The following is a 20,273-nucleotide window of genomic DNA, read 5'->3' on the forward strand; positions in this document are numbered from 1 at the left end:
TCCATCATTCTACAGAGAGAAAGATTATTCAGAAATGGAAAACATTCAAGACAGCAGCCGATCTTTCCATGAGTGGATGTCTGAGCAAGTTTAGTCCAGATCAGATGGGTAATGTTCAGAAAAACCCAAGAGCTACATCTTAGACTCTGTTGTCTTGTTGTTAATCTGAGGTTGTATTTACATAATTTTAAGACCAAATTAGTTTTTTTTTTCTTGTCTGGATGTTGTTTTCACATGACTATGAATTTAGTCTTAATGATGTTCAACTACTGAAACACTCAAACCAAAATTTCAGCATAAATAAACATTCTTTAGGAATTTTTTGCTCCAAGTATTGTATTTTAAGTGGTTTTGAAGACGTCAGCCTTTTTCATTGAATTGTTACTGAGGTCAGTTCCATTTTATATCACCGTCATTAAACATTTTAAATACATCGGAGTCAAAGCTTTTTCTTCTTTAAATAAAGTCGTGCTGAAAGTTTGTGACATTTGTAAAAGCTTTGACCTCTTTGGAGCATGAATAACGATATTCACGTTGTCATTAACTTCCAGCTCAGATCCCAACTTTATGTTAACATTTTTCTCCAACATGATCCACTGAAAACTCAACTTCAAGCTACTACCCCACGAAGGAAGGAAGTTTCACCCTGTGCTAGATTCTTGAGGAAAAATCACCCTCACAGTCGATCATCTGGACATCTTTCTTCATGAAATGTTCTGTTTTCCTACTCATTTATTTATTTGGTTACTGATTATCTGCATAAATGATAAGTTCAACACAAACAAATAAAAAGGAGATTCAGATATTTCCTGGAAACAGACTTTAACACGTGACTCTTGTTATTTTGGGTTTTCCTTCTCCTCCCTGTGGAAGATCCGCCTGCTTCCTCCAGCTCAGCTTGATGTCTCCATCCACCTCCTTCTCCTTCAGCTTCTGTTTGAGCTGAAACAAAATGGATTTACTCTCCTAAAGATCAACAAACAGAAACTCCAGACTTTCAGCTTCAAACCATCAGTATTGTTTCAGTCTATGAAGAACTCATCTCCAGTAGGATGAGACTGGTTTGAGACCATCTGAATCATTTTAGAAGACGAAAATCATCCTCAACCAGTGGTTCATCATGAACGTTACCATCACATCAGCAAAAGGCTCCTCTGCAGTTGTAATGCTTTAAGAATCAACATTAAAATCAGCATTTTCATTCATGTTAAAATGAAGTTCACCTTGTTCATCAAGTCCTCCAGCACAGCAGGGTCGTTCGGGTCCACAGAGGAACCACTCAGCAGCCTCAGGTTCACCACTTGCTTTGAAGCAGGAAGAATTTCTTTAAAAACCAATGAAATTTGATCAGTTTCAGACTGAAACGACTCCCCGCTGTTGATGGTATTATCTTACATCTGATCACACACGCGTCTATGTTCAGTCAGACTTTTCATGTATCCGTAAACAAAGTGAAGTAAAGTAAATGCTAAATGACTCATAGCCTACCGTCGTAGCAAATAAATGGTAGATGGTCATCACAGAACCAGTCACCCCATTTTCCTGAGTCTTCAAAGCTTGCTCCTACACAAGCTTCACCCCAACCATTGGGTTGGCTTTCTATCCAGTAACTAAATGTGGAATTGTCTCCATCTGACCACTTCCAGGAATCTCTGAAAAGACCAATCAAGATTAGTGGTTCTGCAGGTGCTTCAGGTATCATCTCCTTTATCTCCAGGTTGTCTCTCACGTTCATCACAGTGGCCAGGTCTGTGTGATTCTTTCTGCAGTAGCTCTGAGCCTCAGTCCACATCATTACTTTATTGGTGTAGACAAATGTTTCATTTTCTCCTGAAATTAGATCAGTGAAGAAGCGTCCAGAAACACTGAAACTTACTGCTCACAGCTCTGACAGTATTTACAAACCACTTCACCAAAAAGTTGAAAGTGAAAAAGGACTGAATGGAGTTTTGTTTTTTAAAACGGTCCTTTCCATGTCATGCTTCCGGATATTTCAGAAACAGAAAAAAGGGTCCCAATAAGTTTGGGGGGGGCGGATGAGGAGAAGACACACATTCAGGTTTATATACTGGATAATAAAAGTAAATAAAACTTCACCAGTAACAAAATAAAGCAACTAGAGACTATGACAGAGGATCAACCTTCAGTCTGTGATCCAACAGATGCAACATGGAGGTAAAACTTTGTTAATTCGTTACTTTCTCACCTTTAGCATCAGAGCAGATCAGTGTACTTCAACTGTTACAATCCGTATCATGCCAGTATCCACTTTGTGCCATCTCTACACCGTGCTCTCTGACATTCATGTTGTCTGGTTCTCCAACAAGCCAGTTTCTGAACTCAGCCTCCACTGGTTTGTGTGGCACTGAAGGAGAGGCAGGTAGGATCTGAGCACCATGAAGGGGAAGGGCACCCTGCACCACCACAGGGAGGCGCCATCAAGTATCAGTCTAAAAACCAAGTCTTCACTTATTCCATGTAAGCTTACACCCATCTGGACACCAACCCTGACATTCTGCAAAACAAAAAGATGAGAAACTTCACTCAATGGAAAAATAGAGCAATAAAACAGACAATATGATAGAAAAAGGAAACTTCTTGTCATTTGATATTCTCAATTCACAATATGAAATTATTATTATTATTATTATTATTATTATTATTATTATTATTATTATTATTAATACAGGGACCGGACAGCTCTTACAAGCGAGTCCGGCACTCCATACTCCCGGAGTACCCCCCACAGGAGTCCCCGGGGAACACGGTCAAATGCCTTCTCCAAATCCACAAAACACATGTAGATTGGTTGGGCAAACTCCCATGCCCCCTCGAGGACCCCAAAGAGGGTGTAGAGCTGGTCCACTGTTCCACGACCGGGACGAAAACCACACTGCTCCTCCTCAATTCGAGGTTCGACTATCTGACGGACCCTCCTCTGCAGCACCCCTGAATAGACCTTACCGGGGAGGCTGAGGAGTGTGATTCCCCTGTAGTTGGAGCACACCCTCCGGTCCCCCTTTTTGAAGAGGGGGACCACCACCCCAGTCTGCCAGTCCAGGGGGACTGTCCCCGATGTCCACGCGATGCCGCAGAGGCGTGTCAACCAAGACAGCCCTACGGCATCCAGAGCCTTAAGGAACTCTGGGCGGACCTCATCCACCCCCGGGGCCTTGCCACCAAGGAGATTTTTAACCACCTCAGCGACCTCAGCCCCAGAGATAGGCGAGCCAGCACCAGCTACCCCAGACTCTGCTTCCTCATCAGAAGACGTGTTGGTGGGATTGAGGAGGTCTTCGAAGTATTCCCTCCACCGCCTCACAACGTCTCGAGTCGAGGTCAGCAGCCCCCCATCCCCACTGTATACAGTGTTGACGGAGCACTGCTTTCCCCTCCTGAGCCGCCGGATGGTGGACCAGAATCTCCTCGAAGCCGCCCGGAAGTCATTCTCCACGGCCTCTCCAAACTCCTCCCACGCCCGAGCTTTTGCCTTAGCGACCGCCGAAGCCGCGCTCCGCTTAGCCCGCCGATACCCATCAGCTGCCTCTGGAGTCCCACAGGCCAAAAAGGCCCGATAGGACTCCTTCTTCAGCTTGACGGCATCCCTTACTGTCGGTGTCCACCAACGAGTTCGGGGGTTACCGCCACGACAGGCACCGACGACCTTACGGCCACAGCTGCGGCTGGCCGCCTCGACAATAGAGGCACGGAACACAGCCCATTCAGACTCAATGTCCCCCGCCTCACCCGGGACTTGGTTGAAGCTCTGCCGGAGATGGGAGTTGAAACTCCTTCTGACAGGGGACTCTGCCAGACGTTCCCAGCAGACCCTCACAACACGCTTGGGCCTGCCAGGCCTGACCGGCATCCTCCCCCACCATCTGAGCCAACTCACCACCAGGTGGTGATCAGTTGACAGCTCCGCCCCTCTCTTCACCCGAGTGTCCAGGACATGCGGCCGCAAGTCCGACGACACGACTACAAAGTCGATCATCGAACTGTGGCCTAGAGTGTCCTGGTGCCAAGTGCACATGTGGACACTCTTATGTCTGAACAAGGTGTTCGTTATGGACAATCCATGACGAGCACAGAAGTCCAACAACAAAACACCACTCGGATTCAGATCAGGGGGGCCGTTCCTCCCAATCACGCCCCTCCAGGTCTCGCTGTCATTGCCCACGTGAGCATTGAAGTCCCCCAGCAGAACGAGGGAGTCCCCAGAAGGAGTGCTCTCCAACACCCCCCCCAAGGACTCCAAAAAGGGTGGGTACTCTGAACTGCTATTTGGTGCATAGGCACAAACAACAGTCAGGACCCGTCCCCCCACCCGAAGGCGGAGGGAGGCTACCCTTTCGTCCACCGGGGTAAACCCCAACGTACAGGCGCCAAGTTGGGGGGCAATGAGCAGGCCTACACCTGCTCGGCGCCTCTCACCGGGAGCAACTCCAGAATGGAAGAGGGTCCAGCCCCTCTCGAGGGCAGTTGTTCCAGAGCCCAAGCTATGCGTCGAGGTGAGTCCAACTATATCTAGCCGGAACCGCTCAACCTCGCGCACCAGCTCAGGCTCCTTACCCGCCAGAGAGGTGACATTCCACGTCCCTAGAGCTAGCTTTTGCAGCCGAGGATCAGACCGCCAGGGTCCCCGCCTCTGGCAGCCGCCCAGCTCACAATGCACCCGACCCCTATGGCCCCTCCCGTAGGTGGTGAGCCCATGAGAGGAGAGGCCCATGTCTCCCTTTCGGGCTGAGCCCGACCGGGCCCCATGGGCAAAGGCCCGGCCACCAGGCGCTCGCCTCCGTGCCCCACCTCCAGGCCTGGCTCCAGAGGGGGGCCCCGGTGACCCACGTCCGGGCAAGGGAAACCTTGGTCCTTGTTTTTTCATCATCATAAGGGTTTTGTGAGCCACACTTCGTCTGGTCCCTCCCCTAGACACCTGTTTGCCATGGGTGACCCTACCAGGGGCATACGCCCCCGACAACATAGCTGCTAGGATCGTCAGGACACACAAACTCCTCCACCACGATAAGGTGGTGGCTCATGGAGGATAATAATAATAATAATAATAATAATAATTATTATTATTATTATTATTATTTATTATAACTTCAAAATGGGAAGCTGACTTATCCAGTAACTTTAATAAAGATAAATGGTCACAAATGTTTAAACACCTGTAAAATTACTAATATTTCAAATATGCAACGAATACAACTCAGTATTCTTCATAGAATTCATTAACAGGATAGAGGATATTCAGTGCTCACACTGCACTGATAACATGACTGACGACTACTTCCATGCCTTGTGGTCCTGTCTGCAGGTTCTTCTTCAGGTATGTGAAGACATGTCAGCCTGGTTTATATATAATATTCCTGCAAACCCCACACTGTGCCTACTAGGCGACTTGGGTACCATGAACATGTTAATGCCTGCCTGCTGACACAGTCACTGAGTTGTCCAGTGGGATTATACACTAGGAGCTATTTTTGTTTAGGTTTTTTTTATTTATTCATTTTTTATGTGTCAGCTATGTTTTGCTGTAAACGCTGTTGTGTTTGTGTACAGGTGTAGTAGTTGTTTGGTGTTTGTTTGGGTTGAAGGGTTGTTGTCTTCTATCTGTTGTACCTTTGTCTCGTCTTTCTTCTTCCTTCGTTCTACTTTCCACTTTACTTTCTTCACTATTGTCCTTCTGTTTCTGTCCCCTCTAGTCAGGTCCAGCAAGATTACATAAATTCCATAATTCTAAATAAATTAATAAATCAATTAGTGTTGGCCCTGCGATGGCCTGGAGACCTGTCCAGGTGTACCTGCCTCTCACCTGTTGAATGCTGGGATAGGCTCCAGCTTACCCCCGACCCATAAAGGACAAAGTGGTAGCTAATGAATGAATAAATAAATCAGATTATCAAGTGGGGCCTTATACTCATAAAGCTCCTCTTAGCAAAGCAAATTTGTTCGGTATAACACAGCAGTCAGACCATCATTCTTCTGCTACTATGCTGGACAGAACAAGTAAAAACAAAAGAAAAAAAGAGAGAGAAAAAAATGTATGTACATCTTGGGATGCCGTAAGAGGGATTTTCTTCAAGTCTGCCATGCTGTTCAGGATCTGCACATCCTCTATGCTGCGTACGGTGACCAGGTCTGGTTTAGTTGCCACCGTTGAGAATATGCTTCATATTTGTTCAAAATAATAAAACCTGGTTTTACTTAAACATCTGTCCACTGTTTTTCTATTATTTTTTGTTACACCCTCTCATACCCCTAAAGTGGTAGTAACAGGGCTCCAGGTACAAACAAACTTGAAATACTTAAAGAGAAATTGTCTGAAACATTCAGTTAAATCAGAAATTTATTTTTCATTTGTGGAGATTTTAATATTGATCTTTTAAATCCTCATGATCAAATACAAATAACTGAGTTTATAATTTCTATATGCGACTGTGCCTCCATAACGTGCCCTTGTAGGATAACTACAAACTCTGCTACGCTTATAGACGATATTTTTACTTATCTTATCATAAATGAAGTGAGTGATCTTGCCTGTTTTTATTTCTGCAGATGTTTGTTTAAAACAAACACCTGAAACAAATGGAATGTATTTTACCAGAAATGTAACAGAAACTCCATAAACCAACTTAAAAATTATTTGGAAACTCAAGATTGGAGTAAAATTTATGCTGATAATATTGGGAATGCATATGATGACTTTATATTATCCAGTTTATATAATAGAAATTGCTCTTTGTTGATTAAAATGGGTAAAACCAAACACAGAGACAAGCCATGGAGGACCGAGGGTCTGAAGAATGCTTGTAAAAAGAAAATTTCTTTATATAAAATGTTTCCTAAACAAAGAACAGTGGAGGCTGAAAACAAATACAAGAAATATAAAAATAAACTCACAAGTAGATTGACATGTGAAACAAAAAAGTATTACAGTAAATTATTAGAACATAACAGATATAATAAATGGAAGGTGTTAAAAGAAATTACAATTAAAGGTCAATCAAATTGTAATTATATCCCTTCTTTATTTCTGAAGTCATTACTGAAAGTAGTCTGATTTCTAACAAATTTAATGAATATTTTGTTAATATTGGTAAAGAAATATTGGACTCCACTGGAGCTCCAGCCAATACCACTCAATGTTTATCAAAGAAACTGAGGAACAGGAAATTATTAATACTGTAGATAAATTCAAGAACAAAAAATCATCTGATTGGAACGGTCACAGTATGTCCTTGATCAAACTTTTACTTACATCTGCAATCTACTGCAAAATATTGGAAAAACTATTTTAATAAATAATACGGATTCTGAGTTATTACAGGTATCATGCAGGGTGCTACAGGGCTGTGTACTAGGCTCTTTATTGTTTATACTGTTTATTAATGATTTGTGTGGGTGACCGCGGGGGGCTCTGGCCGGGGCTCGCCTCTGCCACCCTCTGGGTGGGACGGGGGTCATTTTTGATGTGGGGCAGCTTGGGGTCGTGCTCTGGGGTTGCTGGTGATGACCCGGGTCTTTGGGCTGCCCTAGTCTGCCTCTAGCCTCTGTGGAAGCGTGGTCGCATTTGTACAATCTCACTCACCACTCCTCATCGCTGATCACACCTCATTCCTCATCCTCTGCATGCTGACAGTCACTGAGTTGTCCAGTGTGTTTATTCTCTAACAGATATTTTTGTTTTTTCTCTGTGAGTGTGTATCTGGTACTTCGGTTGTTGTTGTGATAAGTTTGTGATATGTTTTTTTATTTTATTTTGTTATTATTTAGGGATCTTGATTAATGACTCTGTTTTTCTGTAAAAGCCGTAGGAAACTTTCTGGTGTGTTTATGTAGAAACAGTTTGTTGTCTGGTGATAGTTTGGATTGAAGGGTCATTGCTTCTATCTGCAGTGTTTTTGTCTCCTCTTTCTTCTTCCTGCTTTCCCTTTTGCTTCTTTTTGCTGACTTCCTTCTTTTTCTGTCCCCTCTGGTCAGGTCCAGTAAGATTACATAAATTCTATAATTCAAAGTAAATAAATAAATAAATAGAGGTTGTTTAAAAAGAGGGAGAAATGTTTTAAACCAAGAGGAAATTAAATGTTTAGCTGAGGTATGGACAAATATTAAGATTCATTGTGTATCTGTCACTGGTGTCAAACTGTAGAACAGTTGTTCTGATGACTTAAAATTTAGTTCTACTTTGAAATCATCTAAAAGAAAGTACATAAATGATATAATAATGGAGGATCATGAATAATGAAATGCTAAATAGCTTTTTGTGAGTGATATTTTATAGGTTGCTCTTACTATCAGTGGTGTTGATGATGTAAATCTTTTTTTAATGTTAATTTTGTTGGTAAAGATAACTTGGTAACATTGTTTTGGTAATGGGTAGGTGTTTTATAAGCCAGCTTCTGCCTACACCCTTTCTGTTTTTTCATCTTCTTTTCTGTAACTTTTTAAAAGGATGTCTTATTTATTTTCACCATACAGAATAAATAAATAAAACCTAACACACATGTCTTTGAATGGTGGGAGGAAGCCGGAAGAGAACCCATGCATAGACGGGGAGAACATGCAAACTTCACACAGAAAGGTCACTGTTGAAACCTCCCCTAAGCCACGGCTCAAACCAGCAACCTTCGTGCTGTGAGGCTGCAGTGCTAACCACCACACCACAGTGCAGCCCTACCATCCGTAGACAATTTAATTCTAGGAAACAGTTTTTCAGCATCAAAAGACTGAGAAGGACAGGAGATGATTAGCTTTGCTGTTTTAGTGGATGTTGTTAGCAGTGTAGCCCAACAATATTCAGCTTAGGTGTATAAACAAAATATTACACACAATCTGATATGAGCATCCTCACACAGATCCACAGCTACATATTGAATACACCCACCAACCAGTTTAATATCTACACTTGATTCGCAGGTTCCTGCTGGCTGAGAGGAAGTTTAACTTCACCTATGACCTGTTAGAGCACAGGTTTATCCCTTCAGAGAGGTGCTTCATAAGGAATGGAATAAGGAAGGAGGGGTATATTAACACTCAAAAATATTTTGTGTGATTATAAACCAGTGTTCAAGTTATCTAGTTTACAAATAGTCTAGTGAAACATTACATTACATGGAGGTGAAATTCATTACGCTGCATCCAGCAGAAGTCTCCAGATGAGGGCTTCTCTTTTATGAACCACTGAGACCTTCTGCAGGAATCAACAGGATGGGTTTTAACCTGGTTTAAAGGTTATAAAGCAGGCATTGTTTGTACACATGGATGTTTTTGGAAGCATGATTTCTGTATATTGTGAATAAATTCTACTGTTTAAACTTTGATTCATCTACTGCGAATTTTGACTCAAGGATGTCTCACTTTGAAGAGTTTTGGACACAGTTATTTCTTGAAAAACATTTCTAAAAATGTTGGGTGACCAATCTGAGGCAATTTGACACAATACTGAGGACACAGTTTTACCACAACAGTAGATAAGTGGCATCTAGTGTGTCTTCTGCTGCTGGAGCTCATCTGCTTCAAGGCTGGACGTGTTGTGTGTTCAGAGATGATGTTCTGCAGACCTTGGTAGGAACCAGTGCTGATTGGACTTCCTGTTTCTTTCTATCATCTCCAACCAGTCTGTCCATTCTCCTCTGACCTCTGACATCAACCAGACATCCTGGTTCAGACAATATCAAACAATATTTTCTCTTCTTCAGACCGTTCTCTGGAAACCCTAGAGATGGTTGTGTGTGAAAATCCCAGTAAATACTCAGATCAACAACCATGCCACATTTAAGGTCACTTAAATCCCCTTTCTCCCTCATTCTGATGCTCAGTTTGAATTCAGCGAGTCGTCTTCATCACCATGTCTACATGTGAGCAATTAAACAGATGGAGGTTATAAAGTGTTTATCTGCTCTATTACCTCAAACTGAAGTTAATGAAAGTAAAATTCTCTAAAAAGTTCAGAGCTGAGCTGTAACTCAAGTTCCTGGTTCCTGGTCATTTCTTTCATATGATGTTGCTGATACAACATTATGCATATAATTACACAAATATGACAAAGAAACTGTGTAAATAATGAAAGTGGAGCTTAAAGATTACATGTCAGTTTCAGTGCATCTTCATCACAGTTACAACCAGGAAACAGAAAACTAATTTACATCTGCAGTCATCTGTCAGGACACACGAAAAATCATATAGTTACCATATTACAACCCCGATCACCGCCAAACATAAACACACATTTATTTAGCACCATAAGAAAATACAAAAGATTGCAACTTAGAATGACATAAGTTAGTGGTTACAGATTTCGGTTGTTTTAAAAAAATAGTTTCAACTGAGATTTAAAACAGTTTATGGAGCTGCAGCTCTTTTTATTGTCACTTAGTTCATTCCACTGTGTAGATTTGTTTTTAAAATAAAAGAACGATTGTCTAAAAGTTGTACAGCAGAAAAGTACATTTCAGCTTACAGAACTAGCAGGGCAATAACAGACAAAATCCAGTAAAACCGCAGAGATCAGGCAATTTAGCGTCTCTATACTTGACTCAAGTTTGAAAATATTCAAAACCCAATGAGTTATGTTTCTGAATAACCTTACAATGATGGTACTGAAATGGCTTTTTATCAAAGATTTTTATAGCTTGTTTGTAATAATAATAATAATAATAAGAAGAAGAAGGAGAATGATAATAATAATAATAATAATAATAATAATAATAATAATAAAACATTTTATTTGTGGGCGCCTTTCTAGACACTCAAGGTCATCTTACAAAATAAAACACAAGTATAACAACATCAATAAATATGCTCATAAATGAAAGGATGCATACAACAATAATAAAAAGCAGTGTGAAATATTACAGTGAGTTTGCCAGTTTGAACAGGTGTGCTTTGAGTTTGGATTTGAACAGTTGTATTGAATCAGAGTTACGGAGGTCTGGGGGGAGGGAGATCCAGAGATGGAGAGCAGAGCTTGTAGCTCCTCTGCTCCTCATGGTAACAAGGCTGGCTGGGGGGACGGTGAGGTGGATGGAGGAGGAGGATCTGAGGGAACAGACTGGTAGGAGATCAGAAAGGTAGGGAGGAGCGACGTTATGGATGGCCTTGTAGATGAACAGCAGGATTTTGTAGTGGATGCGGTAGGTGATGGGGAGCCAGTGGAGCTGCTGCAGAACAGGGGTGATGTGATGGGTGGATGAGGTTCTTGTGATGACCCAGACTGCTGCTTTCTGAACCAGTTGAAGTTTATGAAGTGTTTTTTGGGGAAGACCAAACAGAAGGGTACAGTATGAGATGTATGAAAATAATGAGAGCATGCATAGATGTTTAGGTGATATCCATGGGGAGAAATGATCTGATATGTCTGAAGTTTGCCAGGTTGTATTTGATAGTTTTTGCCATCAAATACAACCGTGTGATTGGAAGTTAAGTTGAATATAGTGAAACAGGTTTTTGGCCCAAAACTAAATGTCAAATCTCATAAATGACTACAGACAAACTAAAGACGCTACAATAATAAACCAGGAGAGAATAGATGAGGATCTGACGATAAGGAGACCAAAAAATGTTTATACTGAGGGAGAAAATTAGAAAATGAGGTGTATTGATCAGAAAAAAAGACCTGGTAAGACTGGGATGTCTAACAAGCCCAAATGAATGGCTGAATGAAGAAAAGGTGAAATGACACAGCGCTGTTCTTCTCATCAGTGGATCAAACGCTGCTGACCGAGCTGTACAGAGAACACTAACACATCACTGAATGGGCTTCCTGTCAGGAGAAATGGGGATGCAACATCTTCAGCAGATGTAATTCTGGGGAATACACTGTAAGAGAGAGGATGAGCCGAAGGGAATATAAAAAGATGAACACACATATAACTGCATATAGCCTTGGACTACATGTGATGACACATTGTGGGCTGGACATACCAAACAGAATCATCAGTAATCTGGATTTGCTGATTTAATCCAGACAAGGACAGCGTGTTTTCAGTAATTACTCTCATCTTCCTGACCGCCTGTTTGTCATTTCCTCATATCCAATAATAGGGTTTTCATTTATTTGGAAACAATAAAAAGACTGTCATCTGATTTTAATAGATTTTATTACTATTTTATTACATGACATGAGCAGCATTAGGGGGAATTTATAGGAAAACTCTTTTGGGAGTCCAGTTTAGAACAGTCTGACATTCTTTAAGGCGAGACTTGAATGAGCTGCAAAGCTGTCCTGGTCCGGAGCAGACTGAGTCTCCAGCACTAGTTACCATGGTAACTCAGCTGTGACTCATATAAGCCACAACGATGGAAGTGAACTCTCACTTTGATGATCCAGACTTATTGAGATAAGCGAGACTTTCCCTTAATCCTTCTCCATGGATTACCAGTCATAACGGGAAGTAATAACACATGACTAACCAATGTTAACTAGACCAGAAACCAAGTTAAACAGCAAACCAAGTAACACACTGAGGGATTAAAACAAGCCCAGAAACAGAAGTTAAACAGGAACTAAACCCAACAGAACCAGAATCTACAGAACATGACAGTTACAGCATTCATCTCTATTCTATTAGAAGTCATTCCTTACTAGAAGCACATCTATCATTTAAAGCTCCTCTTATTATGAAGTGGTCTTCATCGCTTCCTCCTCCTCCTTGTAGAAGATCTTCCCATCTGGCTGCTTCCTCCAGCTCAGGCTGAAGTCTTCACTCACTCCCTGGTCCTTCAGCTTCTGCTTGAGCTGAGACACAAAAACATGTACCGTGCTGAAGATTTCTGACTAAACACTGCTGTTTATTTCATCATTTATTCATCCTTCTTCCATCGCTAGAAACTTTGTATCATAAAGATGCTTTGTGACATGATTTACCTTCTTCAGCAAGTCTTCCAGCACAGCAGGGTCATTGAGATCCAGAGAGGAGCTTCTCGCCAACTTCACTCTCACCACTTGCTTTAAAACAGGCGTGTCTTTGAAAGCAACAGGAAAATCTTTAATTAGGTTCATGACTGCAGGTGTGATATTCTTTAAAATGCCACTTTATGAATATTCAGGACTCTCAGTAAGTTCTGTGTGGATGAAGCTTTGTTTTTCAGTTTTGTTGACCTGTTTTCTCTTTACCAAAAATTAAGGTTTGAAAACAGGAAAAGACTGAAGACAGGCTTTGCTTTTATTTTCAGAAGGCAGAGGTGTTGCACCCGTCAGACCCCCCACTGCTCTTGAAATAAAACCTTAAGTTATGTAATTAAAATTAAATACTTGTCTTGTCGTTAAGTTCTGCACAAGCCTTTTAAAGACCTGTTAATCTGAGGCAGGTCTGTTGTAGCAGGAAACACCTAAAACCTGCTCGACAGCAACCCTCGAGAACCACAACTGGAGATCCAGGGACTTTAGTTTGCAATTAATCTAATATAATAGTGACATTTTACTGAAAAGTGTCCCAAAATATAATACATTCAGCTTGGAAATACTAGAATATGAGTTTTGGTAAATCTGGTTTGTGCCATGGCTCATGAGCCGAGTCAGAAAACATCAAATCCACAGACTGGCTTACTGCAAATGAAGGACATCCTGGTGTCACAGTTCGAATACTCCCATTTTCCAGAGTTTTGAAAGTTGGCTGCCGAACAGTTCTTCTCTGTGTCAGGTTGCCACTCTGACCAGTACATGAATGTGGACTTGGATCCATTCAGCAGCTCCCAGTAGCCTCTGAAAAGTCCGATCCAGGCAGGGGAACCTGGAGGTAACAGCTGCTTTATCTTCTCGTTGTCAGATGAAGTAGTGATGCTGACCAGGTCTGTGTATTGTTCTCTACAGAAGGTCTGAGCCTCTGTGAAGTTCATTTTTTGATCGATGAAGACAAAATTCACTGTTGACCCTGAAACTAGACCACATGACTAATTAAAATTGACAGTAATTATTCATGTGGACTTTGTGTAATTCTAGCATTGTGATGCTGCTCTGCCTCAGTAAAAATCCTCACCTCTCTCATAGCAGACTGAGTTCAAGGTAGAGTCACACGGGTAATCATTCCACAGCCCATCATCCCGCATTATTACACAGCTTTCAATACCATGGAAGTTGTTTGGTTCTCCAGATTTCCAGTTTCTGAACATTGTATTATCATCTTCATAGAACTCTATGTCGGACCAAACAAAGATGGACATGTCTTTGCGCAGCCCAATCCAGGCGAGCTGAAACCAACAAATGTGTGTTGTTATTCTCAAGTTTGATGGAGTATATTTACATTCCATCCATCCACCCACCCATTCATTCATCCATCCATCCTCATCCTTTTAATATGAAGGAGCAGCTGATCCACACCAAGTTCCTGATGGATGTGTGAGCGCCTCACCTGTCACCTAAGAAACTCATATCAGCTACTTGATCCATGATCTAATTTCTCCAGTCATGACCAAAATCTGGTGACCATAGATGAGGTATGGAACATACATCAACCAGTAACTTGAAAATTTTGCCCTTCAGCTCAGTTCTTGCTCCAGTCATTGTCTGAGGTCCGTCTGTCCATCCCTCGCTCTATCCTACCATCCCTGTTAAGCAACATCCTGAGATATTCACACTGCTCTGTCTGAGGCAAAGACTTATTTCCAAGTCTTTGCCTGATTTAAACAGGTTGTGTGTGTAATAACTGTGTTTTGTTAAACTTCAGTCTGTTAATCTGTCCTGTTATCACCAGTCTTTATTTGTGTTTGTCAAGCATTATTTTCTTAGTCTTCAGTAGTGTCTTAATTTTTATTAAATCATTCGCTATCCTTCCAACTATGTGTCCTGCATTTGGCTCCAGCTTTGCTGTCGCCAGTTGCCATGAACCCTGACATAGAACAAACAGCGCCAGTGTGAATGTGCCCTTAGACTGCTTAGATATACTCAATGTTTGTGGACAGAAATCATGATGCAGAGAACACACACCATCAGTATGTTCTCCATTATAGTTGGACTGATCACCAATGATGCGGAGGTTTGCTACAGGAATGAGGCTACATATCTGACTGAATGATGTCTGAATAATAACCTGGTGCTGAATTCCGTCAGTACTGAGGAGATTATTGTGGACTTAAGAAGATCCAGAAAGACAAAACAAACAAAAATGGTTTAAATAAAAGAGAATTTACGTTGTTGCCGTCCAGTGCAAGCATTTTGCTCAAATTCCCGTGGTTGTTCAGGATCTCCACATCCTCCATGTTGTTAATAGGGGCCAGGCCATTAAACTTTTCTTCGCAGTAACTCTGAGCTTCGGTCCAGGTCTTCTGGTCATAAACAAAATAAAACGCACATTCAGCGAAAGAGGAGATGCCAAGCAGCGCTGCAGAAACACACATGAGGTTCAGGATTAAAACAAAGCCAAACATTTGATTCAGGCAACGTTTTAGTGACATTTAGTTTTAACCATGATTATATAAAAAGGTTACAAACACTATTTTTTTCTGCTCGTGAGATTTTTTTTAATCTACATCTGCTCATAGATCAGTGGAAGGAAGATGTCAAAAATATTCATGTTCATTTAGTTACACATTCAGAAAACGATCTGTACACAATAACTGTCTTATTACATTTTCTGTGAACTTCCATCTAATAAATTTTGGTTTATCAACATTTGCAACCACAACAGCAGACCTTTAATCAATAGCACATTTTCTCATGCTCCGTGGTACGGCGCCCGGTTTTCCCAGCCGTCCTGAATGCACCTCCTTTCCACACTCACTGATTGCTGATGCGCGCCACCTGCGCCGAGCCCTTTATATACCCGCCAGTGACGCCTCACCCCTGCCAGATCGTCTCGATTTATCCCTGCACGTATCCAGTCTCTGTTTCCTGTCTGTTACCCGGTATTACCTGTCTGACTGCCTGCCTGCCTGTCGTCGACCCTTTATTCCGGTTCCTGGATATTCGCCTCTGCCCGCTCCCTGATTGACTACTCTGTCTTGTCTGCCTGCCTGTCGTCGACCTGTATTTCCGAACCTGGACTTTCGCCTCTGCTGGTTCCCTGACTGGTAACTCTGCCTTGGTTTATATTTGGATCCCCTGTATTACTGACCTCTGGATTGTTCTCTGATACCTGTCTCTAGATCACGGACTTGGCTTTTCTGCTCCGTCGGAAAACACGGATACACCTGCCGCAGCCTTCCATCACCCGGACTCTCTAATAACCGTCAGTACCTGTATTATCCTGAACTTTTGTTACCTGTCCAATAAAACTCCATCTATCCCTGGGTTCCTGATACTTTGAGTCCACTTTCCTGGTAAATATTTTATAGAATAGATAAAAATAAACTGGCAAAAAGTCAAATAATATAAAAATAAAGCATCATTGTACATGTGAAAAAATGTTGCACTGTTATTTATTTAATAGTTCACGTATCAGAGGGTTAAAATAATCGATCCATGGAAGTCTTTTAAGTGTAAAAAAGATCAAAATATTAAATATACACACATACTGAAACCCTATGGTTGACATTGAATACCTCGTATTTCTACATCTAGATGGAAAAATAAAATTAATGTGAAAAAAATAAATATTTCAAGCCCTTGCCTGATGCAGCAATGACAAACAGCAGAAACTTCTCCATCCTTGTCCGTTCGCTGTGTTCCTTCCTCCGTCTGTGACTGCAGATAAATACACCTGATGAAATTACTCATCTTACTTTGGTCATGCACATGCAAAAGGAACATGCAAAGTACTTCAACATGTTCAGCCTGATTTGTGCAGGAGAGTCAAACCAATTCAAACTAGATTTATTTACATACCATGAAAACAAATAACTAATTTGCCTAAAATGATTTTGGTCTGTAAAGCATGAAGCATCCTCATGACCCATACCAGATTTTCTTTTTTACAGCCTGAACAGCACAAGTCTTTTCAAATCAGTCCCAGACCACTTTTAAGTGTGGTAGTAAATCAGATTAAAATCTGCTGGGACCTCAGTCTGAATGGTCATGCCACTTTTCATCCCACTTTTATGTCACCGAAGTAACACAGACGTCACAATCTTAACCAGAGGAGGTGGGACACGGTAAGATGAATATAATATCATAAATATAATTTTTAACTTCAAAACTGAAACACGCATACTGACCTGTGTAGCATCCATATTTACTTTTGTAAACACAGCATGCTGCGTGTGACGTCCCATCTTCCTCTGTGCATGTGGGTCACTTCAGGGTCATACACTGTTCACCCTGGAGTCTCATGGAGGGCCCATTTAAATTATAATGTGAACAAACATGGAAAAAACTCAGATCTCAGCAAAAAAAATAATTAAGCGTTAAGACCTGCAGTGTGAATATAACCTCAATCTGCTCCTTCTAATACACAATAGATTAATGAGCTTATGTCATTCTTAAAAGTGGAAAAAATTAGATACTCAAGAATGGGTAATTTGGAAAAATTTTATAAAAAGTGGCAACCTTTATTTGGATTGTTCTGAAAAACCATAGTCCCCCCCCACCTTTTTATTTATAGATATATAAAAAAAGAAAGAATATAACCTCAATCTACATTTTAATGGTGGGGGCAGATAGGGGACTTGAATAACGGACAGGGGGCACTGGTTCTAAAAACGTTGAGGTCACTGTCATAGTAATTCATTAGATGATTTGACCTTTGATTCTTAGCTGAGAGAAACTCTAATGACTGAATTTATCTGTTTATCAAATAAAAAGACATTTTCGAAAATCACGCCTAAGTTTTTACAGATGTTTTTTCGGTTCCAGAGATCCAAGGTGGATACTCTGATTTGCATAGATGTTAGGGGGCCCAAATAACATGGTTTCAGTGTTATCCTAATTTAATTTCAGGAAATGTTGTGCCATCCAAGATTTAACCTCCTTGAGGTGTTGAATAAAACTTTCAGAGGAGCTGAGGTTACGCTTTAGGGCAGGGGTGCCCAAGTCTAGTCCTTGAGAACTAGTATCCTGGAACTTTTAGATGCATCCCTTCTCCAACACATCTGAATAAAATGGCTAAATTCCCTCATACACATGTCATTGAGTTCTGCAGAGGCCTGGAAATGAGCCATTCATTTGATTCAGGTGTGTAGTGATGCATTTAACTTGGGCACCTCTGGTTTAAGGGTTTGAGAGTGATTCGTCTAACAGTGAAAAGAGACCTCATGTTTTTAAAGATGGAGTCTAGAGGCAGCATATAGAAACAGAGGACTCGAAGGCAGCACTGAGAGCCGATTGTCCAAAAAATTTAATCTGGATAAAAGCTATCCGGATTTGGGAACCCCATTTTTCGGGATGGCGGATCACGTAATCCAGCTTACTTTTACCCCGGTTGTTCAAAGAAAAATAGGATTGAATCACCCTGATCCAAAATTCCGTTTTTCAGGATCATCAAATCCGGATTTCCAGCATGTAAATCAACGTGCTCTGCCGGCCATGTGAAGAACAACAGGTAGAAGAGACGGTCTGCATGCCTTAACTACGTGCGAGTGGAACCACGGGGAGCATGTAACATAATATGTGCATGTATTGTCCTGCATAAGATTGCGACCAGGCGACTGTCCCTCTCTGTGACGGTGCTAATGTTGCACCTGAGCTCCGTGTGGAGGTACCAGGACCAAACTCTGTAATTCTGTCAGAATGAGGGATGGACGGGACAAGTAGTGAGGGATGCAATCGTTAGAAATTTTTTCTTTTTGACAGGTGAACTGATGAATAACAGGGAAATTTTATATTTTAGTTGTGTTTGTTATTGAATTTGTTTGAGGGTTTATTTCATGGCGGCATGATAATGTCATGTTTTTATTTTTGCTGTACTATGCTAAAAGGCTTAACAGGTAGCCTATGCCTATTTTAAACACTTTATCCCTATAACGATTAAACGAGTCATGTGCAACATAAAAATATTAGCATATGCACTGACTACAAAGATACTATTATTTGTCCAAATCCAAGGTTGTACCACCTTTCCTCACCTTGTAAAACTATCCTATGTTGGGATCAGGATAATCCTGATTTTTTGTTTTGAGTTTGAGAGTTTGAGTACATTTGTTTGCTGTTCTCCGTTCATTTGTGCAAAATAAGATTTTTGTTGTAATGGTAAACAAAAGTAAGCGATTTTGTATCAGAATTAATGCACAAAAGGAGGCACTTATAAGGCTTCTCGTAAAAATGCTGAACACAAAAGGGTTTTCAAAACACAATTCATTAATTTTTGAGAAATTAATATAAATTATAGGGCTAAAAAAGATGCTAAATTAGGAGCCGTTCGAGAGCCAAAAGAGCTGTAAAGAGCCGAACATCCCATCACTAGGTCTGACAGAGTATCTGCCTGATCCAAGCATATCAACTTGAAGAAGAGGGACAAGAGCTCGTGCTTCGTCATAATGTAGCTTATGCACAGATCAGACTCAACAACTGAATACTATGCTAAAACTTTAAATTCAGCTATTTACTGTATATAAATTTACTGTTTCTTACCATGGAACTTAACATCCATCATTCTATATTTCCTGGTGACTATTTTTTCTTTCTTTCTTCATGACTGTGTTGATTTTCCAGGAGTGAAAGAAAGAATGTCTTGGGTTTTTTTTTATTTTTTTATTTTTTTTTACTTACAACTCTACCAATAATCCACTTCTAAATGTTCTCATGGTCTGTGAAAAATGGTCAGTGAGTTTCTTGTGTATCATTAGTTATGTAAAATGGACACACACAGAGACCATAACTTAGACCAGAGGTCGGCAACCTGTCGGCCCACAGGCCAAAAGTGGCCCACCGCCAATAATATCTGGCCCACCAGATTACATTAATTTAAAAAACAAACAAACAAACAAACAAACAAACAAACAAACAACAACAACAACAAAAAAAAAACAAAACAAAACAGACTGAACAGATTGGAAGATGTTGGAGAAAACCTTAAAAATGCACAGGTAATAAAGAAAATAGGCAGGTACTAATTTCTTACTTTCCTAGTTAATCAGGTACTGTTCCACACATTTTCTTTATACCTTTCTCTTTAGGTTATTCTCCTGCGTGTTCTTTGATGGATCAAAATATGACAGACTACTTCTCTCAGTTAACTAATTTATTAATTACAACTGATATGAGAAATGTGCAAATACAGAATTCTGGATTCGTATTACCTGTCCCCTGGACTAATACAGTACAGAGTTACACTAAACAGGTGAGCAAAACAGGTGTCTGTAACATCTTCGACATAAAAATGACATTTACTTGCGATACAAAATAGGTAGAATATTTACAAATTTACATGAAGGAATGCAGCTTGTTGAAACCCCCACCC

At 40.9% G+C, this 20,273-nt stretch overlaps 1 protein-coding gene across 2 annotated transcripts; it reads right to left on the minus strand.

The window, feature by feature from the left end:
• Positions 1-12,085: 12,085 nt before the first annotated feature.
• LOC121651761 (macrophage mannose receptor 1-like) lies at positions 12,086-16,610 on the minus strand. 2 transcript variants are annotated; one of them, XM_042004173.1, is made up of 6 exons: positions 16,551-16,610; positions 15,133-15,323; positions 13,983-14,193; positions 13,554-13,877; positions 12,872-12,969; positions 12,086-12,742 (listed from the first exon to the last, which is right to left on the minus strand). In XM_042004173.1, the coding sequence occupies exons 1-6, from the start codon at positions 16,585-16,587 to the stop codon at positions 12,623-12,625; spliced, it is 981 nt and encodes a 326-aa protein (XP_041860107.1). In that variant the 5' UTR covers positions 16,588-16,610; the 3' UTR covers positions 12,086-12,622. The 2 variants fall into 2 exon arrangements, with proteins under 2 accessions (XP_041860107.1, XP_041860106.1); XM_042004172.1 differs by having other exon boundaries at positions 13,554-13,883.
• Positions 16,611-20,273: the final 3,663 nt, after the last annotated feature.

The sequence above is a fragment of the Melanotaenia boesemani genome, chromosome 13, assembly GCF_017639745.1.
Source record: "Melanotaenia boesemani isolate fMelBoe1 chromosome 13, fMelBoe1.pri, whole genome shotgun sequence".
Lineage (NCBI taxonomy): Eukaryota > Metazoa > Chordata > Actinopteri > Atheriniformes > Melanotaeniidae > Melanotaenia > Melanotaenia boesemani.